The sequence below is a fragment of the Leucoraja erinacea genome, chromosome 11 (genome assembly GCF_028641065.1).
Source record: "Leucoraja erinacea ecotype New England chromosome 11, Leri_hhj_1, whole genome shotgun sequence".
Lineage (NCBI taxonomy): Eukaryota > Metazoa > Chordata > Chondrichthyes > Rajiformes > Rajidae > Leucoraja > Leucoraja erinaceus.
Genome location: NC_073387.1, coordinates 24472202 through 24485989, shown reverse-complemented (window position 1 = coordinate 24485989; position 13788 = coordinate 24472202). Strand labels below are relative to the sequence as shown.

The 13788-nt window shown below is 55.5% G+C and overlaps 1 protein-coding gene across 4 annotated transcripts in view; it reads right to left on the bottom strand.

Moving 5' to 3' along the window:
• Positions 1 to 13788, bottom strand: part of cyfip2 (cytoplasmic FMR1 interacting protein 2) — a 47636-nt gene that overhangs the window by 21402 nt on the left and 12446 nt on the right. For all 4 annotated transcript variants that reach the window (XM_055642869.1, XM_055642871.1, XM_055642868.1 and 1 more), the window contains exons 5-16: positions 10812 to 10913; positions 10373 to 10554; positions 9170 to 9266; positions 8613 to 8741; positions 8340 to 8444; positions 7524 to 7615; positions 4776 to 4893; positions 3922 to 4041; positions 3437 to 3562; positions 2115 to 2281; positions 1261 to 1408; positions 339 to 492 (exon numbers count right to left, since the gene is read on the bottom strand). In XM_055642869.1, coding sequence (XP_055498844.1) covers positions 339 to 492; positions 1261 to 1408; positions 2115 to 2281; positions 3437 to 3562; positions 3922 to 4041; positions 4776 to 4893; positions 7524 to 7615; positions 8340 to 8444; positions 8613 to 8741; positions 9170 to 9266; positions 10373 to 10554; positions 10812 to 10913 — 1540 coding nt within the window. The remainder of the gene's footprint in view (positions 1 to 338; positions 493 to 1260; positions 1409 to 2114; positions 2282 to 3436; positions 3563 to 3921; positions 4042 to 4775; positions 4894 to 7523; positions 7616 to 8339; positions 8445 to 8612; positions 8742 to 9169; positions 9267 to 10372; positions 10555 to 10811; positions 10914 to 13788) is intronic.

Here is a 13788-nt window from a genome sequence, read left to right as displayed (position 1 = left end):
TCCCCCCATCACCCCACACTCCCCCCACCACACCTATCCCACCCACACTCCCCCAACCACACCCCCCCCATCACCACACTCCCCCCCATCACCCACCCCCCCACCACACCCCTCCTACTGACACTGCCCCCCTCATCAATCACTCTCCTCCCACACCGCACCCCTCCCATGGACATTGCCAGGGGGGAAGATGGGGGGGATTGGGGGAGGAATTGAAGGGTGCCCACCCTTGTACGAGGCAGGGTGCCCTGGCCTCATGGCATGGTTCAGCCCCACTGTTGAGGATTGCCCCCCCCTGCCCCCACCCCCTTCCCGTCAAGTGGCGAGACGGCCCGTACCGCTGAAGTTGAGGAGGTGGGTGTGGAAGAAGGACTGCTTGTGGAAGTCCTCGATGGCGGTGACAATGGGCCCGTCCAGGCTGCTGCGCAGAGTCTTCTTGGATCCGCTCTTGTCAGCGATGAGAGACTCCAGCATGGTGCGCACCATGTACAGCTGTGGGAGGACAGGGCAGTCAGTGTCTGCTGGTCAGGGTGGCAGCGGTCAGTGTGGCAGCGGTCAGTGTGGCAGCGGTCACTTTTACCCGGTCAGTGCCATGCCGGTCAGTGCCATGCTGGTCAGTGCCATGCCAGTGCGTGTCAGCCAGTCAGGGTAGGAGTGGTCAGTGTGGCAGCAGTCGGTGTGGTAGAAGCCATTCGGCCCATCAGCCTCTGCTGCCATTTATGATCCATTCAAGTCTCCTTGTCTAAATGTGGCCTGACCAGGGTCCTATCGAGCTGCATCATGACTTTGTGACTCTTGTCCTCAAAGCCCAGACCAACGAAGGCAAACATACCGTGTGCCTGCTTTAACACTCTGTCTCCTGGTGTTGTCGCATTCTGGGAATTATAAACTAGGACTCCAAGATCCCTCTGTACAGCGGTGATGCCATTACATGGACAGGAAAGGTTTAGGGGGATATTTCTATGCTGTACAACTTTTAAATGTAGACTTTCCCCTTACATTCTGTGGCACAGTGGTGCAGTGATTAGAGCCGCTGTCTCACCCGGACTCGATCCTGACCTTCGGTGCTGCCTGTCTGTGTGGAGTTTGCACGTTCCTCATGTGACAACGTGGGTTTCCTCTGGGTGCTCTGGTTTCCTCCCACACCCCAAAGATGTGCAGCTTCGTAGGTTAATTGGCCCAGTAAAATGTCCCCAGTGTGCAGGGAGTGGATGAGACAGTGGGATATCATAGAACTAGTGTGAACGGGTGATGGCTGACCTGGGTGCTGGAGGGCCCCACCGCCCGCCTGGGCACCTTGATGTCGAAGCCCCCCTTGGGGTCTTTCTCCCCCTTCAGGCAGGGGTCGTTGGGGGGCTCACGGCCGTTCTCCCAGTCGCAGATGGTTTTTCTGATGGCCTGCAGAACACTGGGGGGGGTGGGGGGGGGGGGGGGGGGGGCGGAGAGAGAAATGGGGGGGAGTCAGCTCTGGTCAGTGATGAGACCCACCCAAACCCAACCCTGGCCCCCAGAACTCCTCACCCCCCCTCACCCCCCTCACCCCCCCTCACCCCCCCTCACCTCAACCCCCCTCACCTCAACCCCCCTCACCCCCCTCACCTCACCCTCACCTCAACCCCCCACCCCCCCTCCCCCCCTCACCCCCCTCACCCCCCCACCTCACCCTCACCTCAACCCTCCTCACCCCCCTCACCCCCCTCACCCACCCCACCCCCTGCAGTGCTCACTGCGGGCTTAGGCCCCCCTCGCGAGCCCTTGTGCCCCATCACCCACTCCTACACATTCCCCTTCCAACACTGTCTCATGACCCCTCCCCCCTTCCGCTCTTCTCCCCTTCCCCTTTCCCTGGTCCCCGTCCCAACCCCTTCCCCCTACGCCCTTCACCGCCTCCCACGGTACCCGACAAGGACGTTCTTCCTCTTGCAGGTGGCCCACCTCAGAGTCTCAGTCTTCCCATCCCAGTCTTTCCATCACTCCTCTCTCCCCCTCCCTTGCACCCCCCCCCCCCCCCCCATTTCCCCTCTCCTCCTTCTTTCCCCATGTCCCTAGTCTCCCTCCCCTCCCCCTCCCCCGAGTCTCCCCTCTGCCCCTGGACACCTTCCCCCTCCCGGTACCTGACGAGCACGTTCTTCTTCTTGCGGGTGGCCTGCCTCAGGGGCTCCCGGAGGGTGATCTGGGCAAAGTCCTGCAGCGCTGCGTAGATGGTGTTGCGCACGGCTTGGTTAAACACGCTCTCCATTCGGCCCATCAGCACCTGCAGCCCCTTGATCATGGCGATCACCTGTGGGGGAGGGGGCAAGGTGAGGGGCAACTCGGCCCACGGTGGACAGGACGCGTCACCCCGTCCCCCCTTCTTGTCCCCCTGAATCTAGGTATGTTACAAAACCTACCTGAATCGTCATTGGGAATCTGCCCAAAGCCATGTCCGCGATTTTGGCGCTGTTTGGAGGGGGCGGGTTTAAAACGCGATTTTTACTAGGCTGTTCTAATCGCAGATGTTCAGCCTAGTAAATCATTAACGAAAAATCGCTGCAAGACCCGGTCGCAAAAGGTATTATTAGTTTTATAGGCCTCGAATAATAGTTATAATAATTTTAAAATCACTCTCTCACTTCGCAACCTCTCGCAGCCCCAGGGTTTTATAAAGCAAACAATTAAAGGTATGTACCTTATTTTTACATTAAATGGGGCGTGTATATAACCCTGTTTATAAAGTTTTCTATAGCGAGTACCTCATTTTGGGCTTTTTATATCCCGCAGTATTTTTCTCGGCATTTGAGGGCACTAATCCAGCGCGATGTGAACGTTCTAAACCAGCGCGTTCACAGGAACCCACTAGAAAGCCGATTTAAATGGGCATTTATTTACAGCAATTGAACACTAAATTCCTTCCATTTGGCCTATAAATTAATGATATAAAAATCATGTTATATTGTGAATTATTTGTGAATAATCTTTGGACACTTAGGCTTTTTAAGAAATGGATAGATGTTTATATCTAGTAATTGAATTTTGATTAAACATGATTTTCATTTTTAGTATTTGCTATTTGTTTTAGCGTTTAACTTTATAATCTCTACCTTTTTTTCTAAAATTGAAAAATTGAGGAAAAACAACGTGTACAGAGTTGCTTATTGGTTGCAGTCTGAGGAGTATGATGATGCTACCGATTATGATATGCCAATGTACCAGCTAGCAGCTGATCTTCTCCATAAAGACTTGGTCTTTTGCTAGAAATTGTAATTTATTTACCTATCCATAACTGACTTACAGCATATAATACAATAATATTAAAGTTCTGATCTTGAGAATATCAAAATTTTGTAACATTGCTACTGAATCCCGTCCCTTATCGCTGCCCCCACGTCCCCAGTCGCCCCACTCCCACATAACCCATTCCCCGCCCCCTGCCGCTCAGCTCCCGTGCCCCGGTTACCTCGACCAGGGCGAACTTCTCCTCGCTGGTGTAGTTGTAGCGGGTGGCGCGCTCGTACTCCTCTGCCGTACCCGGGCAGTCCTTGTTGCAGAACTTGTCCGTGGGGTGCACCAGCTTCCACGAGTACTAGGGGCGGAGAGACAAAGTGTAGGCGCCGTCCTCACCCCACCCCTCCCCTCTTCTCCAAACCACCCCCACTCACCAAACCCCTCCCGTCCCCCCACCCCACAGCCCAGTTTGTCCAAGGGGTGCAGCAGCTTCCACGAGTACTGGGGGTGGAGACAGCATCCACTCTGCCCCCAACCCTCTCCCACCTACCCCACCCATCCCCCCCACCCTCCGTGCCCGTTGATCAGTGGCCAGCGGTCAGTGTGTCAGCCTGCCGCGGCCAAAGGGTCAGAGGTCAGCGTGTCTCTCTCGGCCGCGGCCTGACCCTGGGTTCAGAGGTCAGTGTCTCCCCGGCCGGCCGCAGCCAGGCCACTCACCACCTCCATGACGTGTGTGCTCCACTTGGACAGCAGCTGCAGGCCGCGCAGCGCCAGGTCAAAGAGCTCACGGGACTCCTCATCAGACTTCTGGCTGTCCAGCCCCGAGCCCGTCACCACCTGTGGGGCGAGAGCAGGGGGTCAGGGCGGGTGGGGAGGGTGGGGAGGGGGGGGAGGACGGGGGATGGGGCGGGGCGAGCAGGATCTCACCCAGTCCTCAGAGGAGGGGGGGGGGGGGGGGGACGAAGGGAAGGGGTGGTGTCTGTGCAGAGAGAAAGAGTAGGAGGGGAGGCGGTCAAGAGCATGGCTGGGGTGGGGTTGGTCAGGGGTCCAGTAGGGCCAAGGGTCCAGGAGGGGTCAAGGGTCGGGGATAGGGGTCAAGGGTCGGGGGTCAGGGTTTGACGAGTAATCAGGGGTCGAGGAGGGTTTGGGAGGGGGATCAGGGGTGAGGGGGGATCAGGGGTGAGGAGTCGGGAGAGCCACGTGAGTCGGTGGGGTCAGGGGTAGGACGTCGGGGATGGGGGGTCGGAGTGTAAGGGTCAGGGGGCATCAGGGGGGGCAGTGCAGGAGTGGGGGGTCAGGGCTCAGGGGTTGGGGGTCAGCAGTGGGAGGTTCAGGGGTTGGGCATCAGGGGGGGCGATGCAGGAGTGGGGGGTCAGGGTGGGGGTTCAGCAGTGGGGGCTCAGCGGTTGGGGATCAGGGGTGGGCCATCGGGGGGGTGGCGCAGGGGTGGGGGGGTCAGCAGTGGGGGGGTCGGGGTTGGGAGCTCAGGGGTGGGGCATCATGGGGGGCGGCGCAAGGGTGGGAGGGGTTAGCGGTGGGGGGGGTCAGGGGATGGGGGTCAGGTCACACACCTCGCTGTTGCTGTAGCGGGCCAGCTCGGAGATGAAGCGGATGTGGTCGTCACGTATGTGCACCATCTGTTCACAGATGTTGTACTGGGGGCTGCTGCTGCTCTGGGTGCACGTCCACCTGTGGGGGAGATAGCGTCATGCCTGGGGGGGGTGGGGGTCGGCGTGGGGAGGGGGCCACCTGAGGCTGGGAGGTGGTGTCTTAGTTGGCCCACGACCGAGTTCCCCTCCTCCCCATTACCCCCCGCATGCCCCACTGCTGACCCTAATCCACCCACGCCAGTACTTCAGGAGGGGTGGGGGGAGGGGGGGACAGATCATGGAGCACCCCCAGTCCTGGTGGATTCAGACCCATATCAGTGAGGGAGGGGGATCAGGGTTGTGAGTCATACAGCACAGAAACAGCCCCTTCGGCCCAACTCGCCCACGCCGACCAAGATGCCTCGTCTACACTAGTATTTGGCCCATATCCCTCAAAAGCTTTCCTATCCATGTACCTGTCCAAATGTCTTTTAAATGCAATCTGCCTCGACAACCTCATCTGGCAGGTCATTCCATACACCCACTTCCCTCTATGTGGAAAAAGTTGCCCCTCAGGTTCCTATTAAATAATTTCCCTCTCACCTTAAACCTATGTCCTCGGGTTCTTGATTCCCCTACTCTGGGGACAAGACACTGTATTTACCCTATCTATTCTCCTCATGATTTTATACACCTCTATAAGATCGCCCCTCATCCTCTTGCGCTCCAAGGAATAGGCTCCAAATAGGCTCCAAAGCCACATCAGCAAAATCAATAACCCCACTCTCACCATCGACAGCACCACTGTCTCCCCATCTCCCCAGGCCCGCAACCTTGGCGTGATCTTTGATTCCACCCTCTCCCTTGAGCCTCACATCCGCCATGTCATTAAAATCTCCTTCTTTCATCTCCGCAACATCGCCAAACTCAGACCCTCTCTCACACCGCCCGCTGCTGAAAGACTCGTCCATGCCTTCATCTCCTCCCGACTGGACTATTGCAACTCACTTCTCCTTGGCATCAGCTCCACCTACATCAACCGACTCCAACTGGTCCAGAACGCAGCCGCCCGACTCATCACCTACACCAAATCCTGGCATCACATCACTCCAGTCCTCAAACAACTTCACTGGCTTCCCATCTCCCACCAGATCACCTACAAAATCCTGATCCTTACCTACAAAGCCCTCCACCATCTTTCCCCCCTTCCCATATCTCACTGACCTCCTCTCCCCCTACCAACCCTCAGATCCACATCAGCCAGTCTCCTCTCCATCCACAAGTCCAACCTCCGCAGTTTAGGGGACAGAGCCTTCTCTAGGGCAGCTCCCAGGCTCTGGAACTCCCTCCCCCAACTGATCCGCAATTCCATGTCCCTCACCATCTTCCAGTCCCGCCTCAAGACCCATCTCTTCACCTCTGCCTATCCTTAGCCCCACGTCCCCCTCCCTTTTCATCTGTGCATTAATTGCCTCATATTGTGTTTTGTATTGAATTCTGCCTTTACTTTGTGTACTAGTCATGTCTCTACTATTTATTTCATTCCCCTTACATGTTTTTCTTCTACCTGCAAAATTTTTGTAAGGTGTCCTTGAGACTCTTGAAAGGCGCCCATAAATAAAATGTATTATTATTATTATTATTAAATTTTATCTACACTTCACCGCTTAACAACATCTTTCCTTATAACATGTCGACCAAAACTGTACACGTTACTCTAAATGTACTCACCTATGTCTTATATCATTGCAAAATGACCTCCCAACTTCTATACTCAATACTCAATGAAGGCCAATGTGCTAAATGTTTTCTTGACCACCCTATGTACCTGTGATGCTACTTTCAAGGAACCATGTACCTGCACTCCTAGATCCATCTGCTCTACAACACTCCCCAGAGCCCTACCATTCACCGTGTAGGTTCTGCCCATATTAGACTTCCCAAAATTCAACCTCACACTTCTCTGTACGAAATTCGATCAACCATTCCTCGGCCCACCCTGCCCAACCGATCAAGATCCTGCTGCAAATGTTGACAGCCATCTTCACTATCTACAATACCACCCACTATTGTGTCATCTGCAAACTTGCTTAACATGCCATGTATATTTTCATCCAAATCATTGATGTGGAGGACAAATGGAAATGGCACAACACCGAACCCTGAGGCACACCGCTAGTCACCGTGGGGGGGAGACAGTCCGAAAAACAACCTTCCACCATCACCCTCTGCTTCCTTCCATGAAGCCAATGTTTTATCCAGTCGAATATCTCTCCCTGGATCCAATGGGATCTAACCTTCCAGAGCAGTCTACCTTGTGGAGCATTGTCAAATTATGGGGTAGAGTGTCCGTGGGAGGGGGTTCGGTGTTTGGGGAGAGTGGGTGCTGGGGGAGTGTCCGTGTGTGGGGAGAGTTGGTGACAGGGCGGAGAGACCGGTGGCGATGACCAGCCTACCCCCACTGAAGACCCACCTCCCCCCCCCCCCCCCCCCTCCCCCGTACCTGTATCCGTCGTCTTCTTGGGGGGGGGGAGGGTGGGGGCTGGACCCTCCCGGCCGGAGGAGACAGTCACTCCGGGGGAGACCCGCTCCGGGAGCTTCCCACCGGGAATGGTGTTGAGGTGGGGAAGATCGGGGAGCGCATACTGCCAGGGGGCTGTCTCCCCGGCCCGGATCCACTCTCCCCCCCACGCTGCCAGTGGCAACGGGAACATTACGACTTGAACTCACTTGGACTTGTTCTCCTCAAAGTGAGCACTGGTCTTAATGTAGCGCGCCAACTCAATCTGCATGTCCCCAAACAAGGGCACCACTTGTAGCTGCTGCAGGGGAGAGAGGGGGGTGAGTGCAGGCAGAGAGGGGGAGGGGGAGAGGGAGGGAGGGAGGGGAGAGGAGGGAGGGAGGGAGGGAGGGAGGGGAGGGAGGGAGGGAGGGAGGGAGGGAGGGAGGGAGGGGAGGGAGGGAGGGGGAGGGAGGGGAGAGGGGGAGGGACAGAGAGTTGGAGGGAGGGAGAGAGGGACAGAAACGATGGGGGAGGGGAGAAAGAGATGGGGGAGAGTGAGGGGGAAGAGCGGAGAGAGAGAGGAGATAGACAGATGGGGAAAGAGAGGAGGAAGAGAACGGAGAGGAGGGAAGACCACACCACAACCATGCCCACACCACAACCATGCCCACATTGCCCTTCACCATCCTCACTCTCCCACTGCCCCATTAACCACTGATCCACTAACTACTCTCCCCTGACCCACTGTCCAAGTGTCCACTCTCCCCGTTGCACCACTGCCCACACACACACCCCCACTGCCCACACACCCCCCACTGCCCACACACCCCCCACTGCCCACACACCCCCCCACTGCCCCACCCCCCACTGCCCCACCACACCCCCCACCCCACACCCCCCCACTGCCCCACACCCCCCCCCACCCACACACCCCCCCACTGCCCCACACACACCCCCCACCCACACACCCCCCACTGCCCACACACCACCACTGCCCACACACCCCACTGCCCACACCCCCACTGCCCACACCCCTTGCTTACCCGGAAGAACTTGTCGATCTTGCCCAGGTTGATGCGCCGCTTGGCGTCCAGTTTGTAGATGTTGCTGACGTTCCCGTCCATCAGGTACAGACCGAAGCCCATCACCTGCAGGGGAGAGAGGGTCACACCGGCTCCGCACCTCCCCTCGCCCCGCTCCCTCCCACAGTGCAGTGCTCCATCACCTCCCCGTCACCTCCCTTCCCCCAGACCCCATCTTGAACAGCACTTGGTGCTCACTGGGTGAGGTGCATTAACCCCCCACCATCCCCTCACCTTGAGCAGCATGTGGCGCTCGCTGGGAGTGAGGTACATGCGATTCTCGTAGTAATCCACGCAGATGTTGACGATGTCAGCTAGCAGCTCCTCGTAGCCCGCAATCACCTCCAGCTGCTGGTGCAGGCACTGTGGGCGGGGGGGGCACAGGTCAGAGGGCACAGGGCAGGGGTCCTACACACACACACACGCACAGCTCATACCCCTCATTCCCCCACACCCTCCACCCGACCCTCTACCCCTCAATCACACCCCCACCCCCCCACATACACCTCCTCCACCACCACCCCCCCCCCCACCACCACACTAACACTGACGGCCCCATCCACAATCCTTGACCCTCCTCCCCTCCCAAGCCGTATCTCTGACCCCCTCCCACACCCTGCCCCCCCTCCCACTCCCCAAACCCCATTTGTCTGCCTCCCCCACCACCGCCCCCCCACCCCATCTCTCCCCCACCAAACCACCCCCCCCCCCACCGCCTTTCCCCATCTCACACCTCTCTCCCCCCCCCCCCCCCCCCCCCCCCCCTTTTGTCCCCCCCCCCCCCCACTCACCTGGGTGATGCGGTTGTGATTGGCCAGGAACATGGAGAGGTTCTGGGACTCTTGGATGGATTGGGGATCGGCCATTTTCCGGAGGAACTGTGCGGCTCTGGACAAGGACGGAGAGAGGGATGGTCACAGGTTGGTACAGCACAGGAACAGGCCCTTTGGCCCAACCTACCCATGCTATCCAACATGCCTCATCTAAGCTAGTTCCACCTGCCCCCCCATTGGCCATATCCCTCCCTGTAGTCCAAGGCAATGCCAATAGGATGAATTTAGAGGGGGAATCTTGGTTGGCATGGATGAGTTGGGCTGAAGGTCCCACATCAACTCCTTGGTTCACTCATCCCTCCCCCCCCCCGCCCACCCCAGGTACTTTCCCTGCCACTGCAGCCGGCGTTCCCGATGTGGCCTCCTGTACATCGACGAGATGAAGAGTCACTGTCATACAGTATGTAACAGTTCCTGCGGCCCAGCTCGCCAATGCCGACCAAGATGCCCCATCGACACCACTCCAACCTGCCCGCATTTGGTCCATATCCTTCTAAACCGTTCCTGTCACTGTACCTGTCCAAGTTTCTTTTCAACATTGTTATGGTGCCTGCCCACCAACCCCATCTGGCAGCTCGTTCCATAAACCCACCACCCTTTGTGTGAATAAATTGCCACTCTGGTTTGGAACGGCACAGTGGTGCAGCGGTAGAGCTGCTGCCTTACAGCGCCAGAGACCAGGGCTCACTTCCAACTATGGGCGCTGCCTGTACGGAGTTTGAATGTTCTTCCTGTGACTACATTGGTTATCGGTTTCCTCTTACACTCCAAAGACGTGCGTGTTTGTAGGTTAATTGGCTTTGGTAAAATTGTCATTGTAAAATTGTAGGATAGTGCAAGTGTACAGGGTGATTACTGTCTTGGTGGGCCGAAGGGCCAGTCTCCGCACTATATCCCATTAAATCTTTTCTCTCTTACCCTAAACCTATGCCCTCTGTCTCTTGGTTCCCCTACTCTGGATAAAAGGCTCTGTGCATTCACCCTATCTATGCCCCTCATGGTCCTATACACCTCCATAAGATCACCCCTCCAGTTGAATGCCCTCCACATATCCCAGAGACATCGAGGCTATCCTGGGTGCTGTGGGATGGGACGAGTGTCCTGCTCCTATCCCGGAGGGCCCTGAGATGGGCCGAGTGGCCTGCCGTGGTCGGTGCTCACCGTTTGTAGGCAGAGTGGTCGTTCTTGACGCTGCACTTCATGTTCTTCAACTCATCGAGCACGGCGAACATGTTGATGAACTTGCCCAGGGTCAGTAGATAGGCCTCCGACACAAAGTCCTTGCGCCGCTCAGCGTGGCACAGCCGCTTCACCTCGCCACAGAAACGCTCAATCGCCTTGCGCTAGGGTGGGCACAAGGCAGTCAAACCACTGGTGGATACGGCTGGTTGGAACGGCGGGACGGGACGGGCCGGTACAGGCGTTGTGGGAGGGATGATACTATTGGAGGGGTGGGTAGACCCTGGGAGCTGTGTTCTAGACCACCGACGTTCTGCACTCGAGGTCTGGTAATGATGTGCTGGGTTGGGGGGTGGGACGTGTGCGATTGGGGGGGGATGGGGGAGGGGGGGGGGGGGGGGGGGCGACCCGAGGCCGTTACCTGGAAGTACATGAACTTCATCAGCTTGGTGACCTCAGGCTCCAGCACCTCCACCGTCTTCTCGTAGATCTCCACCCGGTTGGGCTGCTCGTTACATTTGACCTGGAGGAGGAACAGAGGGTGGGATGTTAGCTCCCTGAAGCCTGACCTGGACCAAGGAACACCGGACCACAAACTGGCCCTGCTTATCTTGGCGCTATAATAACGTTTAAGACACTTGGACAGGGGTTTGCAGGTTATGGTGGGGGTGGGGTGCAGGGAGGGTGATGTGGGTGGGGGGCACGGTTACCTGTGGGGTGGCCCATGAGTGGTTTAGTTTATTGTCACTGTGTCACAATGAAAAGCTTTTGTCAGAAGAAAGACAATATATGATTACAATCGATCCATTTACAGTGTCAAGATACATGATAAAGGAATAACATTTAGTGCCAGGTAGAGCCAGTAAAGACCGACCAAGGATAGTCCGAGGGTCACCAAACAGGTAGGAGTTCAGTACTTCTCTCTTGTTGTGATAGGATGATTCAGTTGCCTAATTTCAGTTGCTGGGAAGAAACTGTCCCTGAATCTGGAGGTGTGCGTTTTCACACTTCTATACCTTTTGCCTGATGGGTGAGGGGAGAAGAGAGAATGGCCAGGGTGGGACTTCCTTGATTATGCTGCAGGCCTTGCCGAGGCAGCGTGAGGTACAAATAGAAGGGAGGTTGGTCTGTGTGATGGTCTGGGCTTCGTCCATTATTCGTTGCAATTTTAGTTTAGTTTAGTTTAGAGATACAGCGCGGAAACAGGCCTTTCGAATGATTGAATGAATGAATCTCTTTATTGTCATTGCACATGGTACAACAAAATTTAAAAGTCAATCCCACGGTGCGATTCACAAGAGCAGTTGAAATATATAAGATAAGGTAAAAATACATACATATAATAAAAAAATAAAAAAATTACAGATAAATAACAATAGCAGCTGAGGTAGAGCCATTCAGTTGAATGTGAGTGTTATTTCTTATTTTGCATTATTAAGTTCACGCATGGCTATGGGGTAGAAGCTGTCTCTGAGTCTGTTTGTGCGAGTTTTGAAAGACCTGTACCGTCTGCCAGAGGGCAGCAGGTGGAACAGGTTGTGTCCAGGGTGGGAAGAGTCCTTTTGGATGTTGGCTGCCCTGCCAAGGCAGCGAGAGCTGAAGATGTCCTTCAGGGAGGGCAGTGGGCAGCCATTGATTTTTTGTGCGGTGTTGATGACCCTTTGAAGGGCTCTCCTGTCCGCTGCAGAGCAGCTGGCCGGCCTCGGAGCGTGGGGAGCGGCGGTGACTCGCTGCTGCGACTCGACTCCTGGGGCTCGGAGGCTCCAGCAACGCAGCCGCAGGTCCGGTGGACTGTGACATCGGGAGCTCGCGGGTCCGGGGGGAGAGAGAGAGACCGCTTCCCGGAGCTCCCGCAACGCGATTTCTCCAGCCCGTGTCGCGGGGTTGGAACGACCCGGAGCGGGGTCGAACATCGCCCAGCGCGGCTTCATGGCCGTGGGACATTCCAGCGCCCGCCGGGGCCTCCAACATTGTGACTTTTAGACCGGGAGCGGGGCCGTAAATCGCCCGGCACGGCCTAAAATGGCCGTGGGACTCATCATCGCCCGCCTGGGGCTTGGACATCGGGAGAGACACGGAGAACAGGGGAGAGAAAAGACTTGCCTTCCATCACAGTGGGTCCACTGTGATGGATGTTTGTGTGAATTTAATTATGTGTATGTCTGTAAGACAGTGTCTTTGTTTGTATGGCTGTGGAAACAACATTTCGTTTGAGTCTCACTGGGGCTCAAATGATAATAAATTTGTATTGTATTGTATTGTATATTGTATACCATGTGGTTATATAGTACGTCAGCACACTCTCGATGGAGCAGCGGTAGAAGGACACCAGCAGCTTCTCCTCCAGGTTGTTTTTCCTGAGGATCCTCAGAAAGTAGAGTCACTGCTGGGCCTTCTTGAATGCTGTGGTGGTGTTTGTAGTCCAGGAGAGATCCTCCGTAATTTGTGTGCCCAGGAATCTGAAGTCTGAGACCCTTTCCACACAGTCCCCATTGATGTATAGGGGTTTGAGGGCTGCACTGTCCTTACGAAAGTCTATGATAATTTCCTTTGGCCCACCGGGTCCACACCAACCAGCGATCCCCGCACATTAACACTATCCTACACCCACTAGAGACAATCTTTACATTTACCAAGCCAATTAACCTACAAACCTGTACGTTTTTGGAGTGTGGGAGGAAACTGAAGATCTCGGAGAAAACCCAAGCAGGTCATGGGGAGAACGTACAAACTCCGTACAGACAGCGCCCGTAGTTGGGATCAAACCCGTGTCTCCAGCGCTGAATTCGCTGTAAGGCAGCAACTCTACTGCTGTGCCACCGTGATCTTGCGATCTTGGATGGAGCTGTTCCCAAACCTAGCTGTGATGCATCCTGATAAAATGATTTCTATGGTGTATCTGTAGAAGTTGGTGAGAGTTGTAGGGAACATGCCAAACTTCCTTAGCCTTCTAATGAAGTAAAGGCATTGGTGTGCTTTCATGGTCATTGCTTCAATATACGTGGTCCAGGAAAAGTTGTTGGTGAAATTGACTCCTAGAAACTTGAAGTTTTCAACCATTTCTACTTCAGCGCCATCAATGCAAACTGGGGTATATGTATCACTTTGTTTCCTGATCGCTATCACCTTGGTCTTGCTGTAATTGAGAGAAAGGTTGTTGTCTCAACGCCAGGACACGAGGTTCTCAATCTCCTTCCTGTACTCCGTCTCATCATTATTTGATATGAGGCCCACGATGGTGGTGTCGTCTGCGAATTTGAAAATTGAATTAGATTTGTCCATTGCTGCACAGTCGAGGGTGTACAAGGAGTAAAGAAGGGGCTGAGAATGCATCCTTGTGGAGCACCCGTGTTGAAGATTATCGTAGAGGATGATTTGTCCCGTATCCTCACTGATTG